We start from the raw sequence: 19735 nt of genomic DNA on the forward strand, positions 1-19735 counted from the left end.
CACCAGTGAAGTGATGCTCCAGCAGTTTATGCCTTCCAGAAAAGGCTGTCTGGAAAACTTCAAAATGTTTTTTGGCAGCTGGGATTCACGCTTTCAGGATGGGTTCATTTTCAGCCGCACATGCCGGCTCCCCTTATCCCTCGGAAGGCAGCCTGACAATAGGGGAACAGGAAGAGGACCTGGAGTCACTGGTGCTCCCAGCCACACGGGGCTGACTCTGCGACCCCTTCTGCCCAGCCAACGCCAGTGCCACCAGCCAGCAGAGCTGCCAGGCACGAGTGGCCAGGGCGGAGGTGGTTTCCATGGCCCATGGCTGACCATGAGACTCTTCAGTGACTTTGCTCTGGGGCAGACCTGAGGTTCCCAAGCCCCCAGTGGGCCTGGGAGCCCAGGGATGCATCAGACTGTGGCTGCACCTGATGACAGAGCATGGGCCAAGGGGCTCCGTGAGCAGGCTGCAGGGCAGGTCTCCCCTAAGACCTGCATGATGGTTCCCACGTGGGTGAATCAGTTCTGGGTGAGGTCAGATCCAGCCCCTTCTACCTCTCATGCCAGTGTGTGCAGGTGACAGCAGGCCGCTCCCCACCCTGGTTGGTGGGAGCATGCAGCCAGCCTGTGCCAGCAGAGTGTAGCTGTCACTTCGGAAGTGAATGGCACTGGTAAACCTGGAGAAGCTGGGATGAGCGCTGGCAGCAGCTGGCTTCCCAGGCTGCCTGTCGACAGAACTGGGATAGACGAGTAAGGGTCTACCTATTGCAGGGTGCCTCCACTCGAGAGGAAATACATTTATAAGCCAGCGATTCTTCACTTTGGAGAGAGCTGCCTGGCTACTCAAAAGAGCTTCATCCTCAAGATTTCTTCAGATTGGATGTTCCTGGGGTTTCATTAAAAATATAATCACACTCCTATATAATATCATGAGTGTATATGCCATATGTAACACACATATATGAGATATACATATATTTAATGGGTGGGTGCACACATGTGTCCCACAGACTCCACGCCCCAGACCAGGCCTTGCTGCTGTCATTATGGGTCATTCTGTCAGGTCCTCTTTTCCTTTCAGACCAAAGTGGGTTTGCAGAGTCTTGATTATGTCTGTCATCCACATGGACTGGTAAGTGATTCATTGTTGCATGGGTTCTGGCTGTGGCTGGGTCCGATGTGGACCCAGAAGGCAGACACCTAGGGCCCTTTCTCCCCCCAAGGCCAACCTCATGGTCTCCTACCAGCCGCTACACCAGATGTCTCACTGTGGGACTCCTGGACAGGCCATGGCCTCCCAGGGACTGGGAGGTCACCACAGTCAGCACTTGGACCCAACACAGGAGGCACGAGGCCAGCATTCCTGTGCCAGCTCCACTGCCGATGCTGTGTGGCCCCAGGCAAGTCTCTGAAGGTCTCTGAGCCTCAGGAACATCATGGAAAATGGAGAGTTTAATATAAAACATCTTTAGAGGCTCTTTCAAGTTTCAATATTCTATTACTCACTGAAACTGAAACTACCACACCCATAAAGGGAGAGTTAACTTTTTTTTTTTCTGGCCCATAAAGAATTTCCCATAAGTCGTGAGAGTGAAAACTTACTGGCAGCAGTTTTTCCAATTCTCTTTAGTCTACAATCATCACCAGGTGCCTTCTATGGGCTGGGGTTGTCGACCTAAGGCTTCGAGATGTTTTTGAATTAAGTTTTATGTCAGGACTCGCACACAGCAACACAGAAGCTCCCCAGTGTACCGTCCCTACTGTATGCTCACCATGAAGATCTATCCTACCCTGTTTCATTCTGTTTATCCCATCCAATCTAAATAAAAATGTGGGTCCCAATCCACTGGATTGATCATTTGAAGAATGCTGCTGTGGAACTCATGGCCAGGCCAGAGCCTTGGGGAACCTCAGCACCAAGGAGAGGGCTCCACAGAAGTCAGGCAGCCGGCGGAAGCGCTCTCACCGTGTGGACTTGGTCAACTGCACAGGGACAGCAAGAGGCTCAGAACCCCGAGGAAGCAAGGAGCACCACTCATGGCCTGTGCTCAAGCCTTCCTGAGGTCAATGGAAAACTATAACCACCCAATCCAGACAGGACTAAAAATGGCCCAGACCCTTCAGGAATGAAGGTTCGGGTCACCCCACCAGGTAAGGGTCCGTGCCCAGCTGAGGCGCTTTCTGAAGGGAAGGGGAATACAGATTGGATAGTAGACAAAGTAATTATAAATACCAGCCACGACCATGTGAACAGCTACAGAAATGAGGATTGTAATTGTTGTAAGTATTTCCTCCTATTTTATTATGAATATGTCTGTGTGAATGTGTATATTAAGCAGTACCTTTGTTTTCTTCTCTCTCTTATCTCACCATGTAATGTAAGTTGCACTGACTTTTATATGATATGATTATTATACGATAGTATTTAAGTTACAGGATATTTAAGTAGTTAAGTTACAGGATGGCACCCTCCTGCCAAGCATCTGCAGATTTTGCAGTGCTGAGCGGTTGGCAACGAGGCCCTCCCAGGGCTGCCTGCTACCTCTCCCGTCCCTGGCCCTCACCTTCAGGCCATGTCCCCTGGCCTCTGCTCAGGCTGACCCTCAGCCAAAGATCCTCCCACCTGTGCCCCGGGAAGTCTCTCCTGACCTGGGCTGACCAGGCGCCTTTGTCGGGGACCCTCTGTTCCCACATGCAGGTCTATCACCCACCCTTTCCTGCAATCAATCGCCTGTTTACCTGTACAGTGACCTGTATTATACTCTGGCTCCTCCAGGCCGGGGTTGACCTTTCCATCATTATGAACCGTGTGCCTGCGCTCTGCCAGGTACATCCTCATGCTCTTTGCAATACACAGATGAGTCAGGGATTGGGGCACAAGTAAGAGAGTGAGTGATGGCTGGTTGGGTGGTTAGGGATGCCAACTGCATGCAGCCCATTGCACCCTTCTCTTCTGGGTGACTCTCCCCTGGACTTAGGTACCCTGAGGGTTCGTATCACCTGGTGCTGATGTGCTCACACAGTTTCAAAACCAGAAAACTGTCATGGATGGACACAATAGGCAGTGTTCCATGGTTGTTTCAAGCACAAAATTCATTTTTAAGTGCAAAAGGATAACTTAAATCCTGAAGACCACCTTTTAAAACCAGATTTGAGTTCTACTGTGTAACTTGTGGGTGTTGGGAGCCTGGCCACAAGGCAGCCCCTGCAGGGAGCAATATGATCAGGCAGGTGGGCAGGAAGAGACCTGGGAGAGTAGGCTGGAGAGGTTCCTGCATAGGCTGGCAGATGCCTGGGCCCAGAGAGGAGCTCTGGTTCAGGAATGGGTCTGGAGAAAGAATTGCCACTCTGTCTGCACTTGTATTATCCCCAGAGGCCTGCACACCACATCGGGCCACGCAGGGAACAGAGCTCAAAGGCCCAATCCCCCTGGATATAGCAGCAGAGCACCAGCCTCCCAGGGACCAGTTTCCCAGGGACCAGCCTCCCGGGAATAGCCTCCCAGGGACCAGCCTCCCAAGGACCAGCCTCCCGGCACCAGCCTCCTGGGACCAGCCTCCTGGCACCAGCCTCCCAGCACCAGCCTCCTGGGACCAGCCTCCTGGGACCAGCCTGCCAGCACCAGCCTCCTGGGGACAAGCCTCCTGGCACAAGCCTCCCAGGAACCAGCCTCCTGGGACCTTGACCATAGCCACTGACACCATACAACACAGACCTGGTTTTGGGGCTTCTTCCTTCTCCACACACAGGGATATGGCGCGTAAATCTCCCACGCTCCTAGGAGAAAATTACTCCCTACTCTACGGCGCCCAGGAGCTGTATCAACCCTGACTTCTCTCTGGTATATGCATGGAAGGGCCTGGGTGGAATTTAGCAGCACTGGCGCTAGGAAACTGCGCTGCACTGAGGTATATGTATCAGTGGATGTGGGAGTGAGGAGCTCACTGTCTTTTCCCAAAGAAAATTTAACAGAAACAGACTGGAGAATACTGCCAAATGCTTTAAAAAACCTTTGCCATAATTAGACATGTGTACATCTATGATCAAGTTGCCCAAAGTTAGGAAGCCTGTTTAGTGTAGTCATGGCGGGGTGGGGCTCAGGAAGCGGCCTGCAGGGAGTGTGCTGGCTCCAGCCCCCTAGCCCAGCACAGTCTGCTGGTGCAGGTCACACTGGCTCACTTGCTTCTGAGCAGTGGACTAAAATGACCATCATTTCTGCTCTTCTGCTGCAAATGGCAGCTGTAAATGCCTTGGGCACTGCTGCAAATTAGGAGAAATTCAAGTGGGAACACAGATGGGAAAAATGTTCACAGGTGGTTTTGTAGACCAGTGCTTGTCTTTGTTGTTTATGAGAGGTGGGAATGAAAAGCACACACAATGTGTGGGAGGGCAACGTGCTTCTCTGCTGGGGTTTGCTGAACCTCTGGACATAAGCTCACAGGGCCTCACAAAAACCACTTCCCCTCCTGCCTGGAGTGCAGCGTGGACTGCTCCCACAGCATGTGTCCAGCCCCAAGCGTGGCCTACGCACTTCTGCTGCCCACGGAGGCTCGGGAGCTATCGGGAGGAGGAGGCTGAGCCACTGTATGTGCAGCTTTCCCTGCATGGCAGGGCGTCCCTGCATGTCGCCTTTCATCAAGAGGGATGTTGGGGTGTCTTCTGGACTCAACTGTTCTTTGCTGATATAGCACAACTGTTAGAGGGCATAAACCTTAAGAGAAAGCGAAATATTTACAAAGTGTCTAACAGGCAGGCTAGGAACAGACCCAGCTGGTGTTCATTAGCATCACACTTAGGTGGGTGATGGGGAACAGCATCATCCTCCGTGTAGATTCGTACAGGACGTAATGTCATAGAAACCCACTCAGCAATGGTATTACTGAAGCCAGTCCCATTTGCTTCACAAACTAGAGAGACGGAATTCTTGGGCAAAGAACTAGAAATGCTTAAGGAACTATTACGGCCCCCACTTTCCAAGTCTGCCCCTGGTTGTTCCTGAGCAGCTCGGAAGAAGGAAGAATGCTTAAGTGAGAGGGTAGGACTGTGAATCCCACCTCTCCCTCCTGATGAGACCCAGCCACATCTCATAACAAGGGCTGCAGGGTAGAAGGGAACAGATTCAAGACTGAACTGATCTTCAAACAGACACACAAAACACAGAGCAGCTGTTGCCCTTCATGCCAGGTGCCCTGTTAGGCTGGAGCAGACCTGAGCTTTGCTAGCTGCATGGCTCTGCCACACCAGTCAGCACGGGAACAACCATTGCTCTGGACTGAACAACACAGGAGGTGCTGAGGCCCTGCGGAACCTGGTGTGGCCCGTGTCTGCAGCGTTCCTGGCTCATGTTGAGGACAGGGGAGCAGGGCCTGCCTCTAGGGTGATGGGCAGAGAGCCCGCCGAGTCAGCGCTGGGTTTGGCAATGTCCTCGAGAAAGAGAGAGAGGCTGTCCCTGCCTGGAACACACCATCTAGTGTCCAGGGTGATCCAAAGACTAATTTTATATGGAAAGATGTCAAAAGATCCGCAGAATCAGTCAAGCCAAGAGAGAACAATCCCTAAACCGTTCAGGCAGCAAGGCCAATACCCAGAGTGGCTCCCTGCCCAGCACACAGCCCAACGCCCTAGGGATACAGCCTCAGGCAGTGCGTGGGCCCTGAGCCCTGGAGAATTGCTTATTGGATTTCACATGGGCTTCCAAAAACTTCATGTAAAAAAAAAAATACTAAAATATCTCATCAACAATTTTAAAACATAGGTTACATGTTGAAACAATAATATTCTGGATATTGGGTTTAATGGAATAAGCTGTTAAAATGAATTTCACCTTTTAAATTTATTTTAAAATTAATTTTACTTTTCAAAAACGTGGCTACTAGAAAATTTAAAATTAGATTTGAGGTTTGCATTATGTTTCTGCTGGACAGCACTGATTTAGAAGTCTGGATTCTCATCCTGGTTAATCTAACGTCTAGCAGGGTGGCAACCGGAACAAGTTTCTTGGACTCAGATTTTCTTTCTTTTTCTTTTTTTTTTTTGAGATGCAGTCTTGCTCTGTTGCCCAGGCTGGAGTGCAGTGGCACAATCTTGGCTCACTGCAGGCTCTGCCCCCCGGTTTCCAGTGATTCTCCTGCCCCAGCCTCCTAGGTAGCTGGGATTACAGGCGCACGCCACCATGCCTGGCTAATTTTTGTATTTTTAGTAGAGATGGGGTTTTGCCATGTTGGCCAGGCTGGTTTCAAACTCCTGACCTCAGGTGATCCGCCCGCCTCAGCCTCCCAAAGTGCTGAGATTACAGGCTTGAGCCACCACGCCTGGCCCAGATTTTCTTTTATGAAATCAGCACTTCATGGCTAAAAGAATAGCTAAAAAACACACCAGCCATCAGGTCAGCATTCTCCTGTTCCTTCTCATTGCTCCTCAGGAAACAGGCCTGTCCCATATGGTTGAACAGGTTGTGGACTGCACAAGGATGACATATTGAAGGGAGTGGGTGCTGTTCACACTGCACACGTAGATTTGTATATTTATTATTACAATATCCCAGCACATGGCAATAAATATCCTGTTCTAACAAAATGAGTATATTACAATGATTTTACAACAGATGGAACTAAGGCATTTTCAAGAGGGGACACCTTTTTCTGATTTGCATGAGAAATGTAGCTGGACTTGCATGGCCCTGCCAGCACCCAAGGTCTGCCTGATTCCTCTCCAACCAGCTGCTCTGGTGGTTTGGCTCCCTCTCTGTCACACGCCTGGTTCATCTAGGGGCAGGCACTTGGAGCCCACATTCTAGCTTCAATTGCACAAATGCCACTGCCATCTAGTGCCAAAAAGTTACAGTAAGCAGCTGGCCTCGAGCCCAGGGCTCGTCCAGGATGGGTCTCTTACCTTTTCACTTTTCTTCTCGTCTAGTTTGCATCCCGTGTTGGTGGGGCTGGATGTGGACAGAACACCGATGGGCCCCCCTCCAGCCTCCCCGTTGAGGTTTGCGGCACTGACGTTGGGAGGTGTGATGGCTGATGCTGCTGATGTGAGGGGGATGGCCGGCCGTGGGCATATCTGCACCGGGGGCTGGTGGCTGTGCTGCGGGGACACCACCGAGTGGGGCCTGAGGCTGGTGGCAGGCAGGCGGGATGGAGAGTTCTGGGTGCGCAGGGGTGACACGGTGGCAGTTGGCCGGTCCTGAGCCTGGGCTGCAGAGTGGGCAGCTGGAGATGGGGTTGGAGAGACAGCAGGTTGAAAGGTTAGTCTGCAACTTGCCATGCCTGCCAGGCAGCTGCAATGCACACTCAGGCTCCCTTCTCGAGCACTCACAGCCTCTCTCTGAAGTTTCTCCAGACAGACCTGGCCTCTTCACAGATGGAGACACAGGCCAAGAAACCCTGAAAATGCATTCCTATCTTCCAAAGCCCAAGGGATCAGGGGGCCCTGCCACGGCTCAAAACACCCCTTTCCTCAGGTGGAGCTAAAACAGCTTTGCCAAGGTTGCCATGAACATGGGCACATTCCCAGTTCTATGAAGTCCTTTAACTCAGCGGTCCCCAACCATTTTGGCACCAAGGACCCGTTTCGTGGAAGACAATTTTTCCACAGACTGAGGCAGGGGATGGTTTTGGGATGATTCAAGTGCATTACATTTGTTATGTACTTTATTTCTATTATTACTACATTGTAATATATAGTGAAATAATTATACAACTCACCATAACATAGAATCAGTAGGACCCCTGAGCTTATTTTCCTGCAACTAGACAGTCCCATCTAGAGGTGATGGGAGACAGTGACAGATCATCAGCCATTAGATTCTCATAAGGAGCGTGCAACCTAGATCCCAAGTATGTGGAATAAGGTTTGCGCTCCTATGAGAACCTAATGCCACTGCTCATGTGATGGGTGGTGGAGCTCAGGTGGTAATGCAAGCGTTGAGGAGGGGCTGTAAATACAGATGAAGTTTTCCTTGCTCACCCACCACTCACAGCCTGCTGTGCAGCCCAGTTCCTAACAGGCCATGGACCGGAATTGGTCTGTGGCTTGGAGGCTGGGGACTCCTGCTCTAAATAATTTTCTCTGCTGTGATGAGCTGAAGCACTCAGAAAAATTTTGAAAATATGGTTTTGAAATATGGTTGTAAAATGCTCATAAACATAAAGCCTGTGAAAGCATCTCAGTGAAGCCTCAAGATGTCCCCTGAATTATTAAGCACCACTGCACGCAAGCCGAGCAAGCTTGACTCTAGTTACTCTTGATCCCGAACTGGCCTGGCTGGTCCTTGGTTTCCACACTGGGTATGTCACTCAGCAAGAGTGAGGGCTGAGCATGTGAGAGCTGCCTTGGCTGGGGACAACTGCAGGAAGAAAGCAGCAGACGTTTCTCCCAGCAGCAGCCTGGAGGAGAAGCCACCCACCACCCTGCTGCCATCTGCCTGCATTTGCTGCTGTGCCTGCATGTCGAAGCACCGGGCTTCCAGGTTTACAAAACTGGAACCTTACAACTGTGGATCCACCACCTTGCTGCCAGCAAAAACAATTCTTAAAGATGTTAGGGATTGAAAGTTGTAACATTTACAAAAATCTCCCATATGAAAAGATACAGCTCCCTCTAAACACGGCACCACATTAATAGTAATCCTGCTACTATGTGTGTTAGTAATTTCAGGGAATTATCTCCTTAATAAATATGGATGAAACAAATGCTGGGAGAGAATGAACGGCCCCAGGGGAATGGTGACTTGTGTCCTGGGTTGTTCTGGCCCAAGTGGAGACCTGGGCTGAGCATCAGACACTGCTTTATACCAAGTGGCCCGGGCAGCACCACGCAGCTCACATCCAGCTGCTGTGCATTCTTAAGGCAGAGAAAAATTATGTCATACTGTAATCATTTTCTACCAGCAGACTTTGTGGCATTCATGGCTTCAGAGTATGAAAGAAAATACATGCAATAAAAACAATCTTCTCAGCCCCCAACTATGCACTCGTTAATCCTAACAGCGTTTGGAGGCCACGGGAAGTAGCACCGTGAGACATACAAAGCTCTCCATCTGGGAGTCGGGCCTTCTTCTGACACAGCCGTGTGTGAAGCGCTGGTGAGATCTAATTATGTGATCCCGGATTCTCCAGGACTTAGGCAGCCTGCTGTTTCTACGAGGTGAAATACAGAAAGGCTGATTTATGTGGGTTTTTTTTTTTCTGTTTTCTTTTCTTTTTTCTTTCTTTCTTTTTTTTTTTTTTTTTTTTTTTTTTAAATATTCAGGGCTTCAGCTGGGTTGGAAACTTGAAACATTTGATCCTAACCCAACACAGCTCCACATTGACAAGGAGAGCAGGTCAGGCAATCACGCAGATCCAGGGGCCTCGGGTCATTTAATCACCCTGGAAACCCTGACTCGGAGGCCGCTCCTCGAGATTTATTCATCTCTCCCCTCAGCTGTCTGACTCCCCTTCTCTCTGTCCAGGGTCCCTGGAAGGGGGGTGACAGCCTGCCAGGGAAGCGCTGTGGCCCTCGGCGCTGGGACTGCACCAGGGTCTGTGCCCCTGGGCTGTGCGTGGCTGGCCTCTACCTCCTGGCCGGCTTCCCCTTGCCTGCCGCACTACTTTGCTCATCCCAGGCACCAAAGAAGAGAGGGAGTGTGTTCCAGCAAGCTCCAACCTCACCTCCTAATACTCTCCCCTCAGCCACACTGGCCTCCTGGCCACTCTGCCAATAGGACTGGCTCCTGGTCACCTCAGAGGCACAGTGCCAGCATCCCTGCCCATAGACCTCACCTCCCTCATAGCTGCAAGGTGGGACCCTCGGGTGCCTGGAAGGCTCAGATACCACCTTCTAGAGACCTGCCTACCACCTTCACGGTGCTGCCTGACCCTGCAGCCTCAGCCTCCCCTGCTCCTGCTCTAGCTCCAGCTTTCCTTTGCTCCCAAGGCTCTTAGCTCCTCACAGTTGTGTAATTTACATGTTCGCTGGAGGCTGATTATTCATTGCCTGTCCCCACTGTGCAACGGAGCTCCATGAGGTGGGGACATGGCTGCTTAATTCACCATAACGCCCGCAATGGTGCCTGGCATGGAGAAGGTGCTCTGTACATTTTTTGAATAAAAGAGTGAGTCTCTGAGGAAAAAGAACCCCAGCCATGTCACTTCCGATTTCACAGAATGGAACCACCGGAGAAGAAAAACTGTAGCGTGAGAAAGCAAGGCACAGCTCAGGTCATGACACTGGCTGGTGAAGAGTGTGCTCATCTCTGGCAGGATTTACCCTTATTTTCACCCACCCCGGGTGCCCCAACCCCGAGCTGGCTGGGACTACTCGTTAGTGATGCCAAAGTAGCCCACACCTTCTTTGAAGTCAAGCTGACAGATGAAGGCTGCTTAGGAAAGCACCACCCATGGTCCCTGCTTTTCCCTTTCCTCTCTTTAAACTTTTGGTGTGTTTCAGTCCCGCTGCAGCTTCCAAGGACTGTGAGCACTCACTCAGTTCATTCTATGTCCCTAGTATCTGTAGGTGCTTTATAAATGATAGGGGAATGAATAAATGACCTATTGCATCACCAGCTTTGTCCTTTCCTTATTTTCAGGGGTATCGCTTCCCACTTCAGGGATGAAACGGAACTCCCACAACTCCAAGCCAACCCCCCTCTCTACTTCCCCACACCCCTCCCTTCCAGTCACAAGGACTCTGGGTCCCACCAGGTCAATGCCTTCACCCACATCCTTGATACCTTCTCTGGCTCATCCCTTCTCTCATATATTTAGCCTCTTTATTAGCTTTCCCCCATAATTTATTGACCAGTTGTCTCTCCCATTTAATAAATAATCTTCCTTCTATACCTTGTCCTCTTTTAGCTAGTACCTCCTTTTCCCATTTTTCTTTACACTTAATATTTTTGAAATAGTGTGTACACTGGCTCTTTCTTATATTTTTATTCATTTCTATGTAAGTAATCTGTATCTGCCCTCTGGCAGCTTTTATAGTATTTTCCTTATCCTTTGATGCTTTAAGTTTAAGTTCAGCATGTTTAGGCTTGGATTTTTGGTTATTTTTCCTACTCAGCACTCTTTGTGCTTTCTGTGTGAGGACTTGAGCCCCTCTTCAATTTTGGAGAATTCTCAGGGACTACTCCTTTGAATCTTCTCTCTGTCCCATCCCTTCTATTTTCTAGTTATGAAAATCCTGTTAGAAGTAGTTTGGAGCTCCTCAATCTATCCTCCATGTTTATACATCTCTTTCACATTTTTCATCTCTGCTCTGTATTCTGGATAAATTCCTTTGCATGGCTTTCCAATTTCACTAATTCCACTTTCAACTGTGTCTAGAGTTTATGCTACCTACAGAGGTTTTGTATTTAAATACATATTTTTCCTCTCCAAAATTTCAAATTGGTTCTTTTTCATATCCAGTTGTTTCTGATTCATAGCCATCCACCTATTTTTTCATAGCTTCCTGTTTTTCTTTTTTGCGTGTGTATATGTTATTCCTTCTTTTCCTCTTAGATCTTAAACATACTGATTTCAAAGGTGCTCTCAGATTTCTCCCTTATTTTCCTCCTATCTCTTGAGTTTATTGGCTAACTTATGTGTGAGTTTCCCTTTTGTGTTCTGAAATCTTAATGGGCCAGCTCACCCTGAGCTTGCGGCTCTTTGTCTACTTTTCTGGGTCTGGCAGTTCTGTTGTTAGTGCTGCTTGGCCTCTAGGACCCTCCCTTAGAACTAGGTTTAATGGGCTTCTTGGAGTTCTGGTCCTGCAGAGAGGGTGCTGAGCTAGTCCTAGTCCTCAGGCCAGAGCCATCCTCAAACTCAGCACCATGACCAGGGTTGGGGCTCTCTCTTCTTTCTCTCACACCCCAGGTGGAAGCTTAGTATGGCCCATCCCCTGGAAAATGATGGGAGTTTTTAGAACTGGCACACCTAGCTCTGGTCCTCTGATTCTCACAGGGGCTTCCTGTCCATATGCTCCTGCAGGAGTTGAAAGTCAGCCAACAAGGCCTGCTTTTTATCCTACAGCCAGTAGGCCAGTGCTTCAGCACTTGGCTATTGTGTGTTCCATTTTTTATAGACCCATAGAGTTGACTTTTTAAATATTAAAAACAAACATCTTTACAACAATATCACATAAACTTAATTACTGTAGTTTTATAAAAAGTCTCTAAATCAGTGTTAGCTTCCCAAGTTCACTGTTCTTTTTCATTTCATTCAGCTCAAAATGCTTTATAATATCCCTTTTGATTTGTTCTTTAATATATCGGTTATTTTGAAGTAAACTGTTTAGTTTTCAAATATTTGAGTATATCAAATATTTGTTATTATTTGTATTAATGATTTCTAATTCAATGCCACTGTGGTCAGGGAATGTAGTTTCCATGACTTGAATCCCTTTAAATGTGCTGAAACTTAAAAATATTATGGCCCAGTATATAATCTATCTCAGTAAATGTTCTGTGTGCACTTGAAAAGAAGGTGCATTTTGCCATTGTTGGGTAGAAAGTTTCACAAACGTCAACTAAGTTGATTATACTGTTGTTCTAATGTTTTAAATTTTTACCATTTTATATCTAACTGTTCTATCAATTATTGAGACATGAAAGTCTCTGACCATAATTGTAGATTTGTTTATTTCTCCTTGTACCTTTATCCATATTGCTTATGTGTTTTGAAGTTCTGTTACTTGGTGTATAAATATTTAGAACTGTTATGTCCTCTTAATGAACTGACCCCTTTATTGTTACAAAATTGCCTTTTTATCTCTAATAATTTTTATAAATTCTGCTCTATCTGATTAAGATAACCACTCCAGCTTTCTTTTGATTAATATTAGCATCGTATAATCTATTCTCATTATTGGCAGATTCTGTATTTGCAAATTCTTCTACTAATGAAAAACGATTTGTAACCCCCAAGTCATTATCTGTGGTGCTTTCAGTTATTTTCAGACATTCATGGAATGGCAAAAATTTGAGTTGCCTGACACCCATATTCCCAGCTGAGGTTGAACAAGGCGATTTTTGTTTCAGCGTCACACAGAGATGACAGGAGGATAGAGCCGATAGGGGGCAACACAGTACAATGCAGAAAGTTTTGGCTCTGAGGCCAGTTGGACAGTATTTGAATCCCAGCTCTGGCACCTGTTAATAGGGCAGCCTCAGGTCAGCCACTTAATCCTTCTGAACCTCATTTTCTCTTTTGTCAAATAAATAAAATAGAATCTACTAGAACAAGATGATAATTTATGTGAGATATGTGTACACACCCATGCACGCATGCCACACACAATTTCACCTAGAAGCAATAGTTCAGTATTCACAAATTCAGTGTTCATGATAACTTCATAGAATGTAACTAGCATGAATAATGAGAATGTGTATAACTTGTTCCATCCCTTCACTTTTAGCTTATTTATGTCTTTAGACTTGAAGTATTAAAGTATGTTTCTTACTCACAGCATATCGTTGGTTTTTTGTTTGTTTTTAGTAATATGTGACAATCTCTGAATTATATTTAGAGTTATTTAGACCATTTACATTTAGTGTGATTACTTACATGATTAGGTTTAAACCTACCATCCTATTATATGTTTTCTCTTTGACCCATGTATTGTTTCTTTTGCCTTCTGTTAATGCTTTCTTTTGGATGTTTTCATGATTCCTTTTTATTCTCTTTTAGCTTATTTGCTGTAACTTTTTGTTTCATATTTAGTGACTGCTTACATCTTTATTTTATTATAGTCATTTACAAATGATTTCATAACATAAAGATTCATAGTATAAGAATGTTACAGTAGTATACCAAACTTCCACTTCTCCCTTCCCAAACTTTGTGTTTTTGTTTATTGTACATTTTACTTTTGAGTTTTAAATCCCAAACTAGATTGCTTTCACTTTTGTTTAAACAATCATATTTTAAAGATATTCAAATAATAAGAAAACATCTTATATATTTATCTATGTAGTTACCATTTCCAGTGCTTTTCATTCCTTTGTATAGATCTTCATTTTCATCTGGTATCATCTGCCTTCTTTCTAAATAATTTCATTTTTACCTTTCTAATAGTGCGGATTTTTTCTTTTTCTTTTTTTTTTTTGAGGTGGAGTCTCGCTCCGTTGCCCAGGCTGGAGTGCAGTGGCACGATCTCGGCTCACTGTAAGCTCTGCCTCCCAGGTTCACGCCATTTTCCTGCCTCAGCCTCCTGAGCAGCTGGGACTACAGGCACCCGCCAACATGCCTGGCTAATTTTTTGTGTTTTTAGTAGAGACGGGGTTTCACTGTGTTAGCCAGGATGGTCTCAATCTCCTGACCTCGTGATCCACCCGTCTCAGCCTCCCAAAGTGCTGGGATTACAGGTGTGAGCCACCGTGCCTGGCCAATAGTGTGGATTTATTAGCGACAAAATCTTTTAGTTTTACTATTTCTGAATAATTCTTTATTTTGCTTTTTTTCAAAGATATTTTTGCTGGGAGTAGAGTACTAGATTGACAGCTATATTTCTTTCAGTATGTTTTTTGGTTATTCTGTCGTCTCACTTGAACTGTTCTTGACATCATGCTTATCCTTATCTTTTTTTCTATTTCATGTAATGTATCTTTTTGTCCTCTGGCTGTTTTCAGTGTTTTCTTTATGAGAGATTTTGAACAATTTGATTGTGATTTGCCTTGTTACAGTTTTCTTCATGTTTCTTGTGCTTGGTGTTCACCAACTGTCTTTGAACTGTGTTTGTGGTTTTCATCAAATTTGGAACAATTTTGGTCATTATTTCTTCAAATCATTTTTCTGTCCTACCTCTCTCCTCTACATTGGAGACCTCCAATTACACATATATTAGGCCACTTAAAGTTGTCCCATTGCTCACTGATTCCGTTCATTTTTCAAAATTGTCTTTTATCTCTGTGTTCCACTTTCCACGGCTTCTATTACTATATCTTCAAGTTTACAAATATTTTTTCTTCAGCAATGTTTAATCTGCCATTAATTCCATCTAGTATATTCTTGATCTCACACACTGTAGTTTTTATTTCTAGAAGTGTGATTTGGGTCTATTATGTCTCTACTTAACTTTCTGAGTATGTGAAAGGCAACTGTAATATCATTTTTAAATGTCTTTGCAACATCTATGTCAATTTGGGGTCAGTTTTGATTGATTGACTGATCTCTTCATTATAAGTCATATTTTCCTGCTCCTTTGCATGCCTCATAATTTTTTATTGGACATCAGACATTGTGATTTTTATGTTGTTGAGAGCTGGATTTTTTTTTTGTATTCCTATAAATATTCTTAAGCTTTGTTCTGGGACAAAGATAAATTAATCAGAAATAGTTTGACTCTTGAGTGTTGTTTTTGAGCTCTGTTGGGTGAAATTGGAACAGTGCTCAGTCTGACCACTACAGAGGCAAGGTCCTGTGTAGATTACTCAATGCCTGGTGATTTCTGCAATTTTTCCGTCTGGCTGGTGGGAACAGGCACTATTTCCAGCTGGTGTGTATTTTGGGCACTGTTAGCACTAATCCTTTCTTTCTTTGATTCTTTTCCTGGCTTTGGGTACGTTTCTCATGTTCATATGCAGATGAGTTGTTGGCTGAAGATCTCAGGGCGTGCTCTGCAGCCTCTCTGTGCTGCTCTCTCCTCTCTGGTCACTGCCCTGGAAACTCAAGCCCTCTCTGTCACACAAACTCTGATCTCCACGTCCTCACTGCAGAGAGCCTGTGGGGCTCCTCCACCTGGTTACCTGCCTCCCTTTGCCACTGCCTGCAACTTCTCTCATGAATCAGTCCTTGGTTGTCTGGTGTCTTGAAAACTGTTGTTTTATATACTTGGCTTTTTAAATTTGTTTCATGTGGGAGAGTAATTCCTGTCCTCATCACTTCAGATTGGCCATAAGCAGAAGTCTAGCTCAATCTTTTAAATTCAAAAATATGACTATGTCTATTATTCAACACCCTTTGATGTGCCCCATTGCCCTTAGGATAAACATCTAAATTCCTTACATGGTCTAGAAGAACCTCCATGCTCTGCTCTGCTTAGCTTTTCAGCTTCACTGCGGGTCTTTCTTTGCTCCCACACCCTATCCGTATTCCAGCGTCCATGGGCCCCTGGCCTCGGCGGCCCAAGAGCTCCCCATGCTTCCCCTTCCTGAGTGCTTCCCACACTCTCCTACTGCTGCATGCTGAGCTCTACCCACCTTTCAGATTTAAAGGACAGTATGCCTCTGCCGGGAACTGTCATCTACACACTGGACTTCTCCTTCTTCCATAGCTTTGCTTCAGTCATGTCACAACTAAATAAAGTTCCCCAAAACAAGAGTTATGCTATTCCTCATTGCCAGGCCATTGCTCACGCTGGTTCCTCTGCTCTGAACCTCCTTTCTCTTTTGTCTGCTCAGACACTTCCTATTTGTCCTTTAAGATTCAAGGCATTATCACCTCCTCTTGAAAACTTTCCATATGCCCTACTCCCAATCCCCCTCCTATTTTCCTCCCCAGTCGGAATGAATTCCCTCCTCCACACTCTCTTAATACCTAAGCAGGCCTCTTTTGCAGCCCTTTACCAAACCCACCACAGAACTTTGTTTTCTAGTCATTCCCTCTAACCAGGGTGGAAATGGGGCTTGTCTGGTTTTCCTCTGTTTCCAGACCCCTGCAGGGTGCCTTGCCTGTATCTAGCTCCTTCTCAGTGCTTTTTTGCTGATGAATTCATGGCTATGCTGGGCTCTTACTCCTGCTAAGCACAGACAGGAGTGTGCAAGGAACACTGGCACTTTACAGGGGGTGCTCTGCCCTTGGGAAAGGAGTTACATTAATCAAGTAGAACAAATCATATTGGATGCTATGGCCAATGCAATTAAGCCTTTGTCAAACTGCCTGACTTTGGCTCGAGATGAGAACATTGATGAAATGCCTCCCACCCACCGGGGTTGGGGTCTGCTGAAATGGGCAATTACTGCAGGGAACAATCCATTACTTGGACTGTCAACAGTGTTTTTTCTCTCTCTAAATGCAGAATGAAGTGGAAAATGCTGCAGGAACTCAGTGGCATTTAATTTACTGATATGGCTCAGTAGGAGTCATTCTTTAACCTGGCTGTGACAGCAATAGCGTGGGGACAAGTGCTGGGCTGGGATGCACTGGGGAGCCGTTTAACCATCCCGTGCCTCACTCTCCCCGTATGTAACATTAAACTGATGGAAGAGAATGCTCGTGGCACCCTCATGGTTACTATGGTGATGGAGGACTGAGACACAATGTTGCACTGCCCCACAGCCTTGCCAATTTCTTTTGATGCTGCTTGTTATTCCACAGAGGGAGAAGTGACTGGCAGGGCTCCATTTCTTCTTTGAATTGGGAATGTTTCTAGTAAGGCCTGGTGTGGAAAGACCATTATACTGGCTATTCTGGGCAGACAACCCAGGGCCACTGCACTGGGATGCTGACTCACCGTGATGAGTGGGGCCACTCGCCCTTTCTAGTGCTGGTGCATGTGGAAACATTTGTACAGAACGCCGGGCTGATTGGATGAGATGTTTATAACCAGAAGGGACCTGGCCTGGGACTTTTGCTCCCCTGGTCCTGCCTGGGTGCTCCAGTGGCCAAACAGATCAGCATATTGGCTGCCTCTGACCAGTCAGGGAGCACAACTTCAGATCACCAGATCACTTGCCAACTGCAATGACTGTATCCCCAGCTAGAGGCTACCAGAAAACACAGATCCACGTAAACCATGCTGAAGGACGGCTGATCAGAAGGTCATGGGTTGCAGGGTGGGCTTGGGCACCAGGTAATATTGCTGCAGATTCTTTCCCAGGGCCCAGGAGCCAGGGTTGTGAAAACCAAGAATCATTCTTAGCTAATTTAAGTAAAAAAGATACTAGTAGAGACTTACAGAATCTGAGATGGCAGAGTAGGTCTTGAAGGCTCTGACACCAGGGTAGTCCTCAGACCACCCATGAAGCTTTCCTAGTGCTAAATTACCCACTGCTTGACAGGTACACCACCAGCACAAGGCTGGACACTGGGCACCTGAAGTCCACCTGCACCCACTGATGGTGCCAGACATTGGGCACCCAAAGTTCACCCTATACCTGCTGATGGTAGCAGACACCAGGCACTCGAAGTCCACCTGCACCCAGTGACGATGCTGGGCACTGGATACCTGAAGTCTACCCTGCACCCACTTGGGTGGGCAAGTGGATGACAGACATTTACCTCCCACCCCTTGTCCCATCAGCTAAGATAAGGAAGGAAATATGGCCTCTGCTGACCTAAGTGTTGTCTCCTCTTTCCACACTTGAGAAGCTGCTTTCTGGACACTTCTAATGGGTCATCGTGTTCGTTGGTCTAAGAAATAGTATATTTTATTGCTTCCATGAATTTACATTATTTTTGCCCTTTAAGCCTCACTTTGAGAAAAACAGATGATTTCTGAGAGGACAGGGTTGGGGTGGGAAGAGAGATTCTGTGTTATCCCCTCTTGTCCTGGGGTACTTGGCATCATGTCAGCGTCACTGGCTCCACCGTGGTGGAAGACGCCGTGGCATGGGCTCCCAGATCATCCTGCAAATCCAGCATCAGCAGTTCTTATTAGCTCAACACTAAGCCACCAACCAAGATGTGCTTACCTTCTTTATGCCTTTAAGGCCCACCCCATAATTTCTTTTCATCTCACAACATCCTGGGGCCAAACCGGTTTTCCTTAAGTTTCTCCAGGTGCCATGAAGGCGAAGGATCAACAGCTGTCATTCCTCCTGCCTCAGAGCACTTCAGAAAGGGAAGAGCCTGGGCCTGAGTCTCACCCCAGCCCTGTCCTGTGAGATGCCGCCTAGCTGGGAAGCCCTGCAGGGCCCGGCAGATGGAAGACCCACGTGGCCGGCCCACAATCATTCATGGGGGAGGCATTTGAAAGTGCCGGTGTTAATCTTATTAGTCTATGAGGCCCTCTTGCCACAATGAAATGTGTAAATATTTGTAAATTTACTTCAGCTGCCAGGATGGGTAACATGATAAGGCAAGTGAACTTCCTGGAGATCAGACGTTCACGAGCATGACAAGATGTGCTTACCTTCTTTATGCCTTTAAGGCCCACCCCATAATTTCTTTTCATCTCACAACATTCTGGGGCCAAACCGGTTTTCCTTAAGTTTCTCCAGCTGCCATGAAGCTGCCACCAGCCGCACATGCACTGCTGGAGCCTTGGGCCAAGATATGTCTCACAAGCATGTCCCAGGAAGCCCCCTTGTTGATGCCCTGCAGGGTGAGGCCCCTGTGAATGTACCTGTTGAAATGGTGCTCCGGGCTTGGCTGGCCGCTGGCTGGGCTGAGTGCCGTAGACAGCTGCCTGTTGGGGGCGAGGCTGTGGGGTGCTGGGCGTGGGCCTGGGGAGTGGTGATGGGCAGGGCGGGCCTGGTGGCAGTGGCCAGGCTGCTCAGACTCCCACTGCCTGGGTGCATGGTTGTGGTTATCCCTTTGGCCAGTGGAGACCCTCCGACCACATTATTCCGGGGCGGCCCTGCCCCTCCTGCAGGCACCCTGTGGAGAGAAAGCAGAAGGAATTCTGATGAGAGGCTCAGAGGCAATCGTGCCATGTGGGCCTCTGGCAGAGCCTCGCTCTGACCTGCTGGCTTTAAGAGATGAAGGCCAACTGATCTGGGGACGAAGTCCTAAAACAATGCCCGTCACTGGGCAGAAGGGCCCCGTTTACAAAACCTTCATGGGGTGCAAACTGTCAGTGTGAAATATTTAAGAGATAGCAAAGCTGCCCTGAGAAACAGAGG

General features: G+C 47.1%; 1 protein-coding gene across 1 annotated transcript in view; it reads right to left on the minus strand.

Annotated features, from left to right (window-relative positions):
* The window catches only part of SH3RF3 (SH3 domain containing ring finger 3), a 374465-nt gene that overhangs the window by 48002 nt on the left and 306728 nt on the right, over positions 1-19735 (minus strand). The window contains exons 7-8 of the mRNA XM_034953589.4: positions 19237-19490; positions 6880-7199 (exon numbers count right to left, since the gene is read on the minus strand). Of these exons, the coding sequence (XP_034809480.2) occupies positions 6880-7199; positions 19237-19490 (574 nt within the window). The remainder of the gene's footprint in view (positions 1-6879; positions 7200-19236; positions 19491-19735) is intronic.

The sequence above is a fragment of the Pan paniscus genome, chromosome 12, assembly GCF_029289425.2.
Source record: "Pan paniscus chromosome 12, NHGRI_mPanPan1-v2.0_pri, whole genome shotgun sequence".
Taxonomy (NCBI): Eukaryota; Metazoa; Chordata; class Mammalia; order Primates; family Hominidae; genus Pan; species Pan paniscus.